We start from the raw sequence: 16,241 nt of genomic DNA, 5'->3' as shown, positions 1-16,241 counted from the left end.
AACTGATGACGTAAAGACCACCGGTGGGTCTGACCTAGCCTGGGACCAGACGAATCTGCCAGTGCAAAAAAAAATTACACTCTGCGATTTGGGTCTGGCACCGCTCCATAGAGAATCCATTTCCTGCTCCAGAAGACGTGGGGGACCAATCAGGGCCCAGTATTCGAATATGGGAGACTGTAATTGGTAGTTGGTTGTAGGTCTAACCAATTGCGTCGAGGGCCATTGTTTTGATCTTGGGGGAAAAAAACGTCCTCATGGAAGCACCAGACTCATATCCACGCAGTGATATAGTCTGGCTACGCGAGGCTAGGTCTGACCGCATGAGACTATAGGTCAGAGCCAATGCATCTAGACCAGTGGTTTTCAAAGTGTGGTCCGGGTACACCCAGGGGACCTTTACAGGGTCCAGGGACCCATAACTCTTAAGAGTTATGGGTCCATGGTCTATTACAGTTCAATGTATATGTATTTGGCCACGGACCCCCATCTGAAAATGTTATGTGCCATGGACCCCCAGAAGCAAAGATTTGTGTTAAAAATGTTCGAGAAATGTTCAAGATTTTTCAAAAATAGCAGATCTACAAGCTCAGAGTGCGGCACGAAGTGACACAATATGAGCTTGTATATCTGCTATTTTTCAATAGCCAAAGTATAATGGTTAATGTTGCAGAGGTTGCTGCAAGTTATAAAGGACTGTATTTACTATTGGGCTGACTCTTTCTAACTGATCGCCGCGAATGGTTGGTGGGGGCCGAGTTTGGATGGTTCTTGAATCACACACGTTGAATATGGTGGATAGGCCCTGATATTTATCTAGCTATTATTACTATTGTTGCTATTATTACTCTACAATTGCCGACGCCATCCCATCTGACAATCGTGGTATTTATGGGTAGGATATGATGCCATGCGGTCGCAAGACGACGTCACGCTGGCGTTGTGTCCATATACGGGCGTAGTACCGGATATCGCTGTCCTTTGTAACAGTTAAAGTGGTTGAAATCGATTGTGACACTATATTAACACATTTTGCTGGGGACCTCCTGGAACCCCCCCAAGGACCCCTGGGGTCCCCGGACCCCACTTTGAGAACCAATGGTCTATTGTATACCTAACACGAGGTCCTTGACATCTCCTGTTTTACCCCATGCAGTGAAGTGACCCCCAACATTAAAGGGATAGTGCACCACCAAAATGACTTTCTTTTCTATCGATCATTCACCCCATGGAGACTTGAATTCATGGCATTTTTTTTGTTTTTGTCGCATTCCTAAGCCAATAATTTGATGACCGGCAGCGATTCCGGTGGGAGACGCAAAGAATCTCCTTTGTGTCTCCTACCGGAACGGCTGCCTACCGGTCCGCTGGTCATCAAATTATTGGCTTAGGAATGAGACAAAAACAAAAAAATATCCATGAATTCAAGTCTTCATGGGGTGACTAATCGATAGCAAAAAAGTGGGGGTGAACTATCCCTTTAACATGGAGTGTTATTGAACAGCTTAGTGTGAAAGTATAACAGCCTTTGCTTTGGCGAACAAACCGCTGTGATTTGAGTTGAGAGGATTTGCTTTGACTGAAGCTGACGCAGGCCGGAATATTTTCTGGTCAGATGATCGCTATGGTGACTGGTCCCAAGGAATGTGGGAGTTTTGTGTGTGTGTGTGTGTGTGTGTGTGTGTGTGTGTGTGTGGCGGGGGGGGGGGTTCAGGGGTCATGAGAATGACTCTGGTGGCTTTAATCGCTCCATCAGTCACTGCGGGTTATGACAGAGGGTTACGTGGTCTCGACCCGACATAGTCGCAGGAATTTGGTCTTCTGGCAATCATATCGACGGGTGAACCCCGCTTGGCTAAGGGTGCCGATCTCAGCTGTCCCACCGGGATTTATAAAAGCATTTGTCTAGGTCTTTTGGTCTGTCTGCCAAGCTGTCTCTCCTCCCCCCCTGTCTGCCTCTTATGTATTTATGTTTATAAGCACTTTCAACCTGGCGTGTGCCTATTTTTGGGAATTTCGCTGTAAGCGAAAACATGTTAGCAATAGATATTGCAGATCTGCAATGCGATGCGTTGTTGAGCTTTGTTAAGCATCTGGCCCAGTCCCCAGGTAGGGACTATAGGGAACCACTGCACCAGACCAGTGGTTCTCAAACTGCCAAGGACCCCCACATTGATATGTATGTGGCCGCGGACCCCCACCTGAAAATATGATGTCCAGAAGCAAAGATTTATGTTAAAAATGTTCGCCTTTAAAAAAATATATATTTATAGATTTGCACACATTTTCAAGATTTTTCAGAAATAGCACATCTACAGTACCGCGCTATGAACTTGTAGATCTGCTATTTTTGAATAGCCAAAGTATAAAATGTGGATAAAGGGGTTAAAATGATTGTGATGCTTTATTAACTAATTTCGCTGGGGACCCCACTTTGAGTACCAATGCACTAGACCAGTCAGCTTTCTTGGCTCAGGTGGTCGCCCCTGTAAATACTGTAACTATTTAATCCACGGCACCCCCTGAATTACATTGTTACATTATACTGTAGCATTACATTACATCTACAGTATGTTTACGGTGCGTAAATATGTAAATCTTTCCCCCTATATAAACTGCCCACAAAAAGTTAAGAAAAATGTTCCCTCTAGCTGAAAGCCATTGTATATTAATGAGTTTTTATGTAAGATTACGGGGGGTATGTACAGTAAGGAGTCAGGAGGTCAAGAATATGAACGGGTGCAAGTCCGTTCAGTGATTTAAAAACAATGTAATTTTAAAATGTATTTCTAAACGCCAACTGAACTCTAGCTGCTGTGTTTTGCGGTTGATTGACTTTGGGGCAGTCCAAAAAAAAAGAGAATTGCAGTGTTAGTCCAAGTGATTTGTGACAAAAAGCATGACCCTTTTTTATCTCCTGTAGAACTATGGCGTGGAGGAGTGACCTTTTGACCCTTTATCTCCCGCAGAACTATGGCGTGGAGTCGGACAACCTGAAGACGCTGGTGGGCCGGATGAGGTCGGCCTCGCACAACCTGCACAACGCGGCGTCCGAGCGCCGGAAGAACCCCGCCTACGACGGCGTCACCGCCCACAAGCCCTCCAACGCCTTCCTGACCGCCGTGGTGGAGCTGATCGCCGCCGCCAAGAGTCTGCTGGCCTGGCTGGACAGGTAAATGCATTGATTGATTAATCCATTGATTGATTGATATCTTTATTGATCATGAAATAAGGATATGACATCTGACCCACATCTGACCCACCATAATCAAAAGGATAACGCAAAAAACACTTACAGCTTGTTTCCATTGCGGTCCTCAGTATGAGGTGTGTATGAGGTCATGTAGTGTTGTGCTGGGGAGTGCATGAAATGTATGAGTTCATGATTGCTAATGTGTCTCAGGGCACAAATGAAGAAGTCTCTGCGTGGGTGTACCTGCCACTCAAAATGTGTGTGTGTCTGTGTGAAGGGATTCATCAGATACATATTTACAATATACAATATAATGCACAGCTGCATGCCATTGATTGATTGATTGATTGATTGATTAAATTAATATTTCATTGACACGTTTGTTTTGAAATACAACAGTACGAGTTAAAAGATGACGCCAAACGGATGATGCACAAAAATAGCCAGCGGCTTGTTTCCATTGTGGTCCATTATTAAACATTCAAAAAGCTGGGCAAAACAACAGCGCAGAAAATGTACGTTTCGCGGGTGCGTTTCACCGTTTTAGCGCTCCTTCAGCACCCATTGCTTCGAAATTTCGGCGCTCTTATGGCGATGGTTGAGTCTTCTTTCACTTTTGCCCCGCCGTTTGGTGCCCCCCCCCCCCCAAGGTTGGTGCCCTGTGCTGCATCACCTAAAGCCCTTCCATTAAGCCCCCACTGCACACACACACATTCTGGCATCCTTATTTTAGGCATGTCATTGCAGGCAAAATCTTCCAAATTTAAAATAATGTTCTCTCAAAATGGAGCTAAACATAGCTAAAATAGGCGATCTACAAGCTCACAACGCTGCGCGATGTGATGTGTGAGTTTTTGCTATTTGCGAGTTCTGTTTTGTCCCTATTTCAATTACTTTTTTGGCTTTGAGAAATCCCTCTGCCTACTTAATTGTCTGTCACACACACACACGCGAGGCATTCTTCACTTAACTGTCAGTGAGGAATTCAGGTGATGAGGACGTTAACAGTGTTGTTAACGAGTGTCTTCCTGTCAGGCTTGTTTAAAAGCAGTGGTTTTACAGCTGTACCAGTCCAGACATTCCATCCGTCTTCAGGACGTCCTGTGGTCTTCATGTATATTGTCGCTGTGTCAGGCAGAAACCTCATGTCTCCATATTCTAATTATTTGTGTGATTTTTTTTTGTAAATTAACACCCTACTTGATCATACTACAGCGTCACACAAAAGCATCAAAAGTAGCAGATATTGAACCAATGAAAAGTATTATTAACAGAGCTTTTGACTAAATAATAACTGGATCCCAGGTTATTATTATTCTTCCATTTCCTGAAAAGTAACGGTTTTGGACATATGAGGTTTCCACCCGACAGAGACGATAGAGCCTGTCGGAGCATGAAACACATTCCACCCCACCTGATGCTCTCAAATAAAAAAACATTGATTTGATATTCAATGCAGCAGTGGTTCTCAATCATCTTCATGACAAGGACCCCAAAATGGATATAAGTTTAACCGCGGACAGCCGGACACCCATTTGAAATGGCTTTGTTCAAGTGACCCTCGTAAAAGAAAACCGATCTACAAACCCCATTTGAAAGGATTTTGTGCCCCTGTCCCCCATAAGAAAAGATTTGGCAGGTTTCGTCAACATTGTTCTAAAATAGCTGATATACAGGCTCACAACATGTAGCATCGTGACCCATTGTGAGCTTGTAGATCAGCTAGTTTCGATTAGCCTCTTCTAGCTTAAACTCGTACTCATTTTAAGAGTTTAAAAGGCCTGACAGCAGAGCTAACAACACTGCAGAGCTCAAGGCCCTGATGCTAGACAGGAGGGCGAGGAGGGCAGCGATTCAGGGGTCCCGAGTCGCTGTTGGCTAGTCTCTCTTGCACTCTCGCATCACACTCATTTCACTGGGGACCCCCTTGAACCCCCTCAAGGACCCCTGGGGGTTTGAGGGGGTTCAAGAACCAGTGCAATACAAAACAACACAGCTGCAAGACGACGCAAAGACATTTCGTGTCTCACATCAACCTGATAACATACTGTACATTTATTTGCCGTTTTGGGTGGCCATTTATCCTGGCAGTGTTAACGTCTTGTGTAACTCCTCGGCTTGTATGGACTTGAAATGCATTCCCGAAGAGCCTGGCAGTGTGAAGTCACAACAAATCGTGTCGTCAGATCACTGCCAGCTGTTGTGTGTCTTTCAACACAACATGACATCATCTTGTGCAGGCATTACTCCTAATCACCAATGGTGGAAATTAACCAGTACTTTAAACTTATACCCCACTACGTCTCAGAGGCAAATATTGCACTTTTTACTCTATTATAGGTACAGTTATATGACAGCTTTTAGTTACTTGTTACTTTGCAGATTTAAATGACTAGATGTGAAGGCCACTGTTAGATTTTCAGGCTGCGTCATGGCCTGAAAATCAGTGGTGTAAAGTAAGTAAATGTACTTAAGTGCTATTTTGAGGTAATTTTTACTTCACTGGAGTATTTCCAATTGTCTGTACTTTTACTTCTACTCCACTACATCTCAGTGGCAAATATTATACTTTTACTCCACTACAATTATTTTAAAACTTTAGTTACAAGTTACTTTTGATTATCATTACAAAACATACATCAACCACTTCAGCCCTATATACATTTTGGCCAATCAAATGTCAAAGCATGTCACCTTTGTGACATTTATGTTTGTGATTGTATTTCCTTAGCCAGCTGAGTCGTTCTGTTCCGTCTCATGCAAAAGTATGAAAATTGCACAATAGGATGTGACGTCACACCATCACACAGGTCTGAGACTGATGCTGTAGGGTCAATGTATTGTGTGACATCACAACACAGTGTGACATCACAACACAGCTCTGGTCTCTATCTATATAAGGTGTGGCAGAGTGTTTACAAAGTGCACTGTTGTAGAGAGACGCTCAAACACAGAGAGACTCGGTGACAGACAGACACACAGAGACACTGTGACAGACAGACAAACAGAGATAAAGGATAAAAGAGACAGAGAGATCCAGTATGTTATGCTGGACGGTGGCCAACCGGGAGAAAGGACCAGACGGAGTGGGTCAGGCTTCCGTTGCAGTCGGGAACCAGGTGTACTCCTTTGGACGGTATAGGAACATGAATGACGGCACCGGTTCGATTGATGTGAACGTCTTCCACACCGTGTCTTTGCGCTGGAGGAGGTTGCCCCCACTGACAATTGGGAGAGAAGAACTTCCCTATGAAGTGACATTGTTCGACTACCACCACACAGCTGTGCTGATAGAAGATATCGTCTACATCTGGGGGTGGTATGGGTCTCTCCCAAGGAAGTCCTGCGTTTATGCCTTTGACGTCGACACCCACAGGTGTCTCAAGCCCAGGGTCTCTGGGACCGTTCCACAGACGAGGCTCAACCACTCAGCCTGTGCCTTGGGGAAGCTCATGTATATCTTTGGAGGATACGTCCGGGGGGAATGGCGTTGTGAAAAGGCATCTCTTCGTGACATCTACAGTTTGGACACCACCACACTGGTCTGGTCTTTAATTAACACCAAAGGCACAATAGCATTTTGTTATTATTCATTCTCTGCATTCTCTGCATTCACCATCGGGACAAAGATATTTGTATTTGAAGGCGAAATGGACAGAGGGGTGAGGAAGGCCTACGGCAAGATCCGAGTATTTGACACAGAGACCAACTGCTGGCTAGCCACGTGTCCTCCAATAGATCAGGGACCTTCCACAACTAAGTCTTCAGCCTTCGCCTACAATAGAGAACTGTATGTGTATACTTCTCGTCAACACTTATCAGTCGCTGCCTGTGGCTTCACCACTGCCTACAATGATCTGCGGAAATTCTATCCAAAGACCTCTTCCTGGAAGAGCGTGGAGCTCAAGGGGAAAGGCCCGTGTTCAAGGATGGACGGGATGTGCTGTTGCGTGGTGGGAGACCGTGTCATCCTCTTTGGAGGAAGCGACGACTCCAAACTCAACGATGACCTGTACATCTTAGACTTCAGTCCTAACCTGAAGACGATATGCAAGCTAGCAGTCATTCAGTACGGTCTGAAGCAGTCGGAACTCCCACACAACGTCAGGTGGGAACTGGCCGCCCAAAATGATTTGATAGTTGGCAACTACATTTGATTGATTAAGCCTTTAAGACCGGAAACGCATCTGTGTCATTTTAAGATTCCTTTGGCTATTCAAAAATAGCAGATCTACAAGCTCATAGAGTGCCGCGCTCTAGCTTGCAGATCGGCAATTTTTTGGGAAATCGTGAACATTTGTGCAAATCTTTTTTTTTTTTTAAAGCGAACATTTTTAACTCTGTTACAACTTCTGGGGGTCCCTGGAACAAAATATTTTGAGATGAGGGTCCACGGCCAAATGCATATAATTTTGTGTGGTCCTTGACAGTTTTTTGGGAACCACTGATATTATAGCAACATACGTTTTTTTCATAAAAAACGTTTTAGAAGACATTTGTAGAATCCCCAGAAGCAAAGATTTGAGTTACAAATGTTTGCTTTAAAAAAACATATATTCATATATTCATATACATATATTCAAAGATTTCCTCCCCCCCAAAAAAGCAGATCTACAAGCTCATAGCGTGGAACTCGGTGCTGCGCTATGAGCTTGTATATCTGCTATTTTTGAATAGCCAACAAAATCTTAAAATGACACAAATGATGCTTTCCCGGTCTTAAAGGGTTAATTCAACACTTAATTGGTCAGAAATGTTAACAACATCAGACATTAAGGCTAAAAGGATAGCACAAAAAGGTCCTGGGGACTTGTTTCCATTGTGGTCCTACGTATTCAATTCATCAACATAGCGTAAAACAATTACACAATAATTCATGTCATCAACAAATACAAACACTATGTACGAAGGAGAAAAAGGAAAAATGGCGGCAGTGAATGAATGACACCTCCTTTCTATGGGAATTTACATGTATGTCTTTTCAGGCCAGTTTTGAAAGAAAACAGTGATTTGTTTAATGGATGATGTCAGGGCGTTCCACATTTTGGTGGCAGAGTAGTAGAATGAGAATTTTCCCACAGTCTTTAAGACGAAGTAGGGGCATTAAGTGACGGACAAAACAAGTTGAAAGGTGTCTGCCCGACATCGACGTTAAGACCTGAGTCCGATTCTACAAATCATCTATGTCGGGTGGATAGCTCATGTGTCCAAAACTGTTACTTTTCAGGATTCAAATAAAGAAATGGCAAAAGTAGCAGATCTACAAGCTTGTAGATCTGCTACTTTTGATGCTTTGTTTGACACTTTGTGTAACGCTGTAGTATGATCAAGTAGGGCGTTCATTTACAAAAAAACACCAAAAGTTAGAATATGGAGATAAGGTGTTTCTGCCCGACAGCGACGTTAACATAAGTTCAATATTACACCCTGTGGGTAATCTCCACCATGACTGGTACAGTGTTGGTGGTTATTGTGGAGTAGAAGAGGAAGTGACTGATGGCGTATTTTCTCTGTGTGTGTGTGTGTGTGTGTGTGTGTGGTGTCTGTCTATCAGGACTCCTCTGACGGGAATCAGCGACTTCTCTGGAACCAAGAACAGCATCATTCAGCTGTGTCTGGAACTCACCTCCACCGTGCAGAAGGTCAGCAACGTCTCACTGCTTTTACACCTTTTACACAAAGATCATTTGTACCGTTTTGCGTGAGTTCTGTGTGGGAAGAACCAAAACGTGAATTGGCCTGTTATAGCGCCACCATGAGGCCGATTTGAGAACTTTGGGGGCAGAGGTTCTTCCTTGACTTACAGGGAGTGTGCGTGCACAGTTTCACACCGATCAGTACAACGGTGCCGGAGATTAGCTGTTCACTGACGGACAGACGTACGTACCGGTACTACGTACAGATAGACAGACAGACAGACAAGACTCACTCATGTCTGCTCATGTTTTTTCTTAACCACACACACACACACTCACACACACCATCATCATCATCATCATCATCATCATCATCATGAACACAAACACACACAATGCAAAAGCCTGATCACCCATATAGTGATGAGGCGAGTTTGGGGAACAACCAAGAGAGCCCTGCTTGAGGATCTAAGGCTGCACACACACACACACACACACACACACACACACACACACACACACACACACACACACACACACACAGGCTCAATCCCATTTCAGAATATGTAAAATATAACTGGAAGCCTGACCTTGCAATGCTTTAAAAGTCGTCAAAAAATCTTGAAATCAATTCTGAAACCTGATCGCAGTTATTTGAGATAATCGCAATTACTTTGCATAATCGTCATAGTTGTTCATTATGACGATCATATAAAGCTCAGAACGCGTCGTCGTGAGCTTGTAGATCAGCTAATTGTCGGCTAATGTTCCCCTCAGAATAGGGATGCTGGAGTTGAAGTGGTTAATGTGTAAAAAAAAAAAGAAGAGATTTGGTGGCCCCCCTGTAGTCACTCTGAGGACCCCCTATGGGTCCCGGACCCCTTGTTGAAGACCCCTGGTGCAGAGGAAGAGAGGGAGAAGAAGGTTTATTTGAACAAGGCACCAGAATGGTCAGACCCAAAATAGCAGATCTACAAGCTCACAACACGTCGCAAGCTTGTTGATCTGCTTTTTTTTTTATAATGTTATGGAATTTCTTTCTTTTCTTTCTTTTTTTTTTTAAGAATGTTAATTTCTGAAAAAAAAGAAAAGAACTTCTGTTTAAATAATAATTACAAAAATAGGAAATGAAAAAAATAAACTGTGTGAGAAACAGAGGAGTAGAGAGGGTTAAAAACACTGTAGGGTTCCCTAAACCTACAGAGAATGATGAAAGAGAAGCATCATAAGCCGGATTCAAACCTGTAGCATCCTGAGCCCTCAGTGTGTCTGTGTCTGTAGTCCTCTGAACCAATGGGGGAGTTGCAGTTTAGTCATGTTCCACAACACTGCACATGCAGTATCATGTCACAATAATACACACCAACACAAGCTGTGGAAAACCAAACAAAACTGACACACCTCACTGAGTGATGGCCCTCAACACCTGTCACTGGCTCTTCTTAACATGTACAGTCAGTCCATCAGGGGCTGTGACTCATATGGTGCCTAAATGTTGAAGAAACCCTCAATGGTTGGGTTACTATATTACTTTATTTGCGACAACCAAATATACAACCCACACGTATAGTAGAATTTGAGAAATAGACATCAAATTCGCGTTTTCGAGGTTGTAGATCTGCTACTTTTGATGCTTTTGTGTGACGCTGTACTGTAGTATGATCAAGTAGGGCGTTAAATTACGAAAAAACACAGTTTAGACACAAGTTAGAATATGGAGATACGAGGTTTCTGCCTGACAGCAACGATATACAGACAGATAGCAAATGTGGTAGCGGATACAGTATGTACATGATGTTTAGAACATTAGCATATCAAAAGATGTTTGCATCGCGACGTGTTGTGAGCTTGTAGATCTGCTACTTTCACTATTCATCGTACGCACGTGCAAAGTTATAAGGCTTAAAATGGTTAAGGAATTCAAAACAAAGCATTTGCAATCAATTAGCTTGTATATCTGCTATTTTTGAATAGCCAAATAAATCTTAAAATGACACGGATGCATTCCCAGCTCTCTGAGAAACCAAAACCCGAGCGGCGGAATGCCGGCGGCTCTCTCTCTCTCCCACAGATAGAGGAGGATTCCTCCAGCGGTTGACGACGTCAAGAGGCATTTCACCCCAAACACATTATGAACAATTTTTTTCCCCGACCTTCCAGTCTGTACTTCATTAGATATTGATTGCAGGCCCGGAACACTTAGGCTCTAATGTATAGCCTGACAGCGCATCGCGGGTTCGAGTCCCGTTCCCGACTATCTAATTGCTGGGTTTGCACCGAGTGCCGCACTATGATCTTGTAGAGCTATTTTTGGGCGGTGAAACCGCCCCTATAAGTGAGATTTGGAAAAATGTACATTTTCCTGCGCTGTGATCTGGGCCCAGGAAATTAGTAGAATTATCCTGCGCTGTGATTGGCCAATCACAGCCTATTCAGGACTGTGATTGGCCAGTGTCACATGACACATGTGCATAGCCCTATATAAGCAACCATAACTTGAAAAAAACCAAAATTTGGTTTTTTTCAAGTTATGGTTTTGTCCATCATAAAGAGTGTTTCAATAAATGTATTTATCCTTTGTACATGATTGATCGACTCCATTCAGTATTGTGATTAGCTAGCAAGACACCGCCCACTTCACACAGGGTGTGATTTTTTTTTATGTATTGGGGTTTTTTTGCAAATTTTTTATTATATATTTCTCACACTTTTCAGGCCGCGACCCCCCCAAAAATGTATCTCTATTTGAACAGGGGACCCCGCACCCTGACTAGCGCTTGGAATTGTAGGCATTACATCTTGTTTGACTCGGTTCCACAGATAAATATTGTGAAAATAGAGAACCACTGGTTTAGAGCCTATGTGTGTGTTTCATTGCAGGACTGCACTGTTTACGAGATGGAGGAGAAGATCATGGAAGTCGTAAGTGTCTTGTTTTTGCTTCTTTATCGTCTCTGGTTTTTAGACAACCCAGCAGATCCTAATCACACACGTACACACACACCCACACGCGCACGCACAACACACACACACACACACACACACACACACACACACACACACACACACACACACACACACACACACACACACACACACACACACACACACACACACACACACACACACACACACACACACCAGTGTTAATTTTGTCGACTAAGACTAAAAGACTAAAAGACTTAAAGGGATATTTCACTTAAAAATAAACTTTGGGTCATTTTATCATTTACTCAGGCCTTTGTGAGCCCCCCAGACCGTTTTTAAGTTGCTTGATTCACTATTTAGATATATGATATTCATTTTATCAGACACGCCCCCTTCCTATCCAAACCCATTATAACTTCAAACTAAATGTTTTACATGTTAGATTCATCAAAAACACCCGTCCTTGGTTCTGGTGACTCACCCTGCCCTCCTAATACGCGAGGGGGCCGTGTTTTTTCGATTATTTTTTTCATTTTATTTTTTTATTGTATGTATTTATTTTCATTTTCCCAAAAAAATATTAGAAATAAATGAAAAAAGTAATCGAAAAAACACGACCCCCTCACGTATTAGGAGGGCAGGGTGAGTCAGCAGAACCAAGGACGGGTGTTTTTGATGAATCTAACATGTTAAAAATGGAGTTTGAAGTTATAATAGGTTTCCATAGGAAGGGGGCGTGTCTGATAAAAGGTATATCAAATATCTAAATACTGAATCAAACAACTTAAAAACGGTCTGGGGGGCTCACAAAAGCCTGAGTAGACGATAAAATGACCCAAAGTTTTTTTTTTAAAGTGAAATATCCCTTTAAGGTTTTGATATTTAGTCGACTAGACTAAGACTAAATGGTGTTATTCAAAAGACTAAGACTAAATCAAAATTTGCTGTCAAAATTAACACTGACACACACTGACACCACGAACAAGCAAGATCTTTTAAGATATCAGCCAACGAAGAAATACACGCACACACACACACACACACACACACACACACACACACACACACACACACACACACACACGCACTCCCCAGACCCTTTTGGTTGTGAACAACACAAGCACATTTTACCCTAAACACAAACACTCACTTCCTCTTTCCTGTAATACTGTGTGTGTGTGTGTGTGTGTGCGTGCGTGCGCGTCGTCATGTGGCTTCCACAGAAGCCCTTCTATCCACTTCCTGTGTTAGGTAACACTTCCTGTGATGGTTAAACCCACCCACAACTTCCTTTAAACCACTTTCAACCTGGCGTCCCTATTTCTGGCCATTTTATTAGGTGAAAGTTTTCAAAAACAGCAGATCTATAAGCCTGTGTGAGCTTGTTCATTGCCTTTTTCGGTGAGGAGATTCTAGCGTAGAAGGGAAAAAAGGGAGCAAACCCAAGTATAGAGCCCTGGTTTGGATCAGAACTCTGTTAATTTACATTAAAGGACCACTTCCCCTATTTCCAACCTATCTTCATGTAATTGGTCCACACGGATGGTCAATATAAGATGGCACCATTTATGTCTACTCTGTGTCTCAGGGGAGGGCCGTGGACAGTTCAGAGGGCCTACCAGTAATCATCTGGTCATTTATTCTCTTTCTCTCTCTCTGTGTGTGTGTGTGTGTGTGTGTGTGTGTGTGTGTGTGTGTGTGTGTGCACGTGCAGTCACGGGCCCTGATCGGTATCTGTGAGCAGACGGTGCGTGCGACCTCTGACCCTTTGAAGAGTCAGGTGACCTGCCTGGAGGAAGTCCACATCACCAACATCAAGCCTGGAGAGGGACTGGTGAGAGCACGTACACACACACACACACACACACACACACACACACACACACACACACACACACACACACACACACACACACACACACAGTTGCATTTTATTAAGATAAAGAACTGGGAAAGAAAAGGGTAAAAACTAAACCAGTTTAACAGCTATAAAGGTGAAATTGAATTGAGATGACAACTTTTCAGATGAAATGATAAAGATAGTTGTTTTTTCTCTTCCAGGGGATGTACATCAAATCAACATATGACGGACTACATGTCATCACAGGGACCACAGAGAATGTGAGGGCTCCAGGGTTTTAATATGGTTTCAAAGAAATGATCACATAACACTTTAGCCATAATTGAAAGGGGTGTACAGTAAATGATAGTTTTTTTTCTTCTTCAAATAAGCGTTAAATAGCTCTGTATTCCCATAGTAATCGTTGCTGTAGAGCGTTTCTTCACTGTGAAACTTTGCCCGCACTTTCCCACAAGGCCAAGGAAGAAATGCCACCCTACGCTATAACAGGCTGATTCGCGCTTCTACCTATAACTAGACCAATCGGTGGGAAACTTTGCACGCACACTCCCTAGAGGCTATGGAAAAACCTCTGCCCTGCATTTTTCACATCGCCCTTTTATAGCGCCACCACCAGGAGGCCGATTTTTGCCCCAAAGAAAATATTGTATTACTCCTACAGATTGTGTCCAAACATCATGCAAATCGGTAGACATTATATCTTTAGTCATGTGATCAACACGGATCTATCAAATGTTTTATATTCCATCCTGATTGGCTAAGATTGGCATCTAAAGTTAGCAGGAGTGGCTCGTTTTGAACAAAATGCCTCAAATCATGAACGCAGCGTCCGATTGCCACGCACATTCCCACTAGGCCGAGGAAGAAATGCCACCCTTTTCACCTTGTCCTGTTGTAGCGCCACCAGGAGGCCGATTTTTGCGAAACATATTTTGTTATATTACTCCTACAGATTTTGTCCAAACATAACGCAAATCTGTACACATCATCTCTATAGTCATGTGATCAAGACGGAGGTGTCAGATTTTTCATATTCCATCCACATTGGCAAATTCCAAAACATTGCTGGCCCTCAATAACCTACCTGATCTGGTGGACCTAGTTAAAATGTAAATTAACCCATTAAGACCTGGAACGCATCTGTGTCACTTTAGATTTCTTTGGCTATTCAAAAATAGCAGATATACAAGCTCATAGCGCGGCACCGAGTGCCGCGCTATGAGCTTGTAGATCTGCTATTTTTGAAAAATGTTGGGGAAAAAAATGTTGAAAAAAAGAATGGCCTCAGGTCTTAATGGTTTAAAACTGCAATCCATAACGTGTGTGTGTGTGTGTGTGTGTGTGTGTGTTGTTTAGTCTCCAGCAGACAGAACCCAGAGGATCCATGCAGGAGATGAGGTGATACAAGTCAACAAACAGACTGTGGTATGTGATTCACACACACACACACACACACACACACACACACACACACACACACACACACACACACACACACACACACACACACACACACACACACACACACACACACACCAGTCTTTGTGTTTTTTCTTATGTCAATGATGTTCGAAGTAAAATAACCTTTCAGACACCTTTTCCCAATAATAGATGTCATTATCATTGGTATAAGTCTTACAGTACATTAGGGATGAGACGATAATGCTTAAACGATAACTCTTCAAATGCCACTTTTGTTAACCACCTGCACCCCAGCATCCATATTCTGGGGGGTATATATATTAGCCAAAAATAGCAGATCTACAAGCTGCTATTTTTTAAAAAAAGATTTGGTGTAGATGGAAAAAGCAGTCCAAAGCACAGTGCCAACTCAGGTCCAGTGTATGACGGCCGATTTCGCAATACATTTAAATCTCATTCAAATCTCTATATATAACGTTTTATTTTTTTGTTTTCTTTACAGAATATGAAAGCCTAGAAGGGAAACGTGATAAATACTTGAACTAGAGGTGTAACGGTACACATATTCGTATTGAACTGTTTGGTACGAGGCGATTGGTTCAGTTCGCACTTCGAACCGTGCGGTACCTAGGTTTTTCTTTGTTCTGGAAATTTCTCTGCCATTTCTATTTCTTTGCTGTATCAGAAAAGTATCGAACAGGTGACACCAAAATATCTTATCCAACCGAACCATGAATTTTTGCGAACCTTTAACACCTCTAATTTGAACACGTTTGACAGTGTACAGTATAGGTACATTATTGATGGTGATGACATAAAGGTATTCTGTGCCGTGATTGGTCCAGGTGGGCTGGCAGCTGAAGCACCTGGTGGGGAAGTTGAAGGCGGGGCCAGGGGAGGTGGTCTTGGTGGTGAAGAAACGCCCCTCTGGGACGTCCTGCAGCTTTGCCCCCGCCCCCCTGAAGAACCTGCGCTGGAGACCCCCGCTCGTACAGGTACACGCCCAGCATCCCTATTCTGTGTACAGGTACACCCCAGCATCCCTATTCTGTGTACAGGTACACCCCAGCATCCCTATTCTGGGGGGAAATGCAGCAAAAATAGCAGATCTGCAAGCTCACAAGGTGTCACAATGCAACGCCTTGTGAGCATGTAGATTGGCTACTTTCGTGTGATACTTTACTATGATGAAGTAGGAAAT

At 43.1% G+C, this 16,241-nt stretch overlaps 1 protein-coding gene across 1 annotated transcript in view; it reads left to right on the top strand.

The window, feature by feature from the left end:
* The window catches only part of LOC308103156 (connector enhancer of kinase suppressor of ras 3-like), a 54,782-nt gene that overhangs the window by 30,358 nt on the left and 8,183 nt on the right, over positions 1-16,241 (top strand). The window contains exons 3-9 of the mRNA XM_080453040.1: positions 2,970-3,172; positions 8,748-8,835; positions 11,710-11,751; positions 13,472-13,591; positions 13,819-13,878; positions 14,975-15,043; positions 15,886-16,035. Of these exons, the coding sequence (XP_080309166.1) occupies positions 2,970-3,172; positions 8,748-8,835; positions 11,710-11,751; positions 13,472-13,591; positions 13,819-13,878; positions 14,975-15,043; positions 15,886-16,035 (732 nt within the window). The remainder of the gene's footprint in view (positions 1-2,969; positions 3,173-8,747; positions 8,836-11,709; positions 11,752-13,471; positions 13,592-13,818; positions 13,879-14,974; positions 15,044-15,885; positions 16,036-16,241) is intronic.

This window comes from Gymnoscopelus braueri (assembly GCF_963280865.1).
Source record: "Gymnoscopelus braueri genome assembly, chromosome: 16".
Lineage (NCBI taxonomy): Eukaryota > Metazoa > Chordata > Actinopteri > Myctophiformes > Myctophidae > Gymnoscopelus > Gymnoscopelus braueri.
Note: the sequence above shows the minus strand (reverse complement) of the source record. Positions and strands in the feature narration are given on the sequence as shown.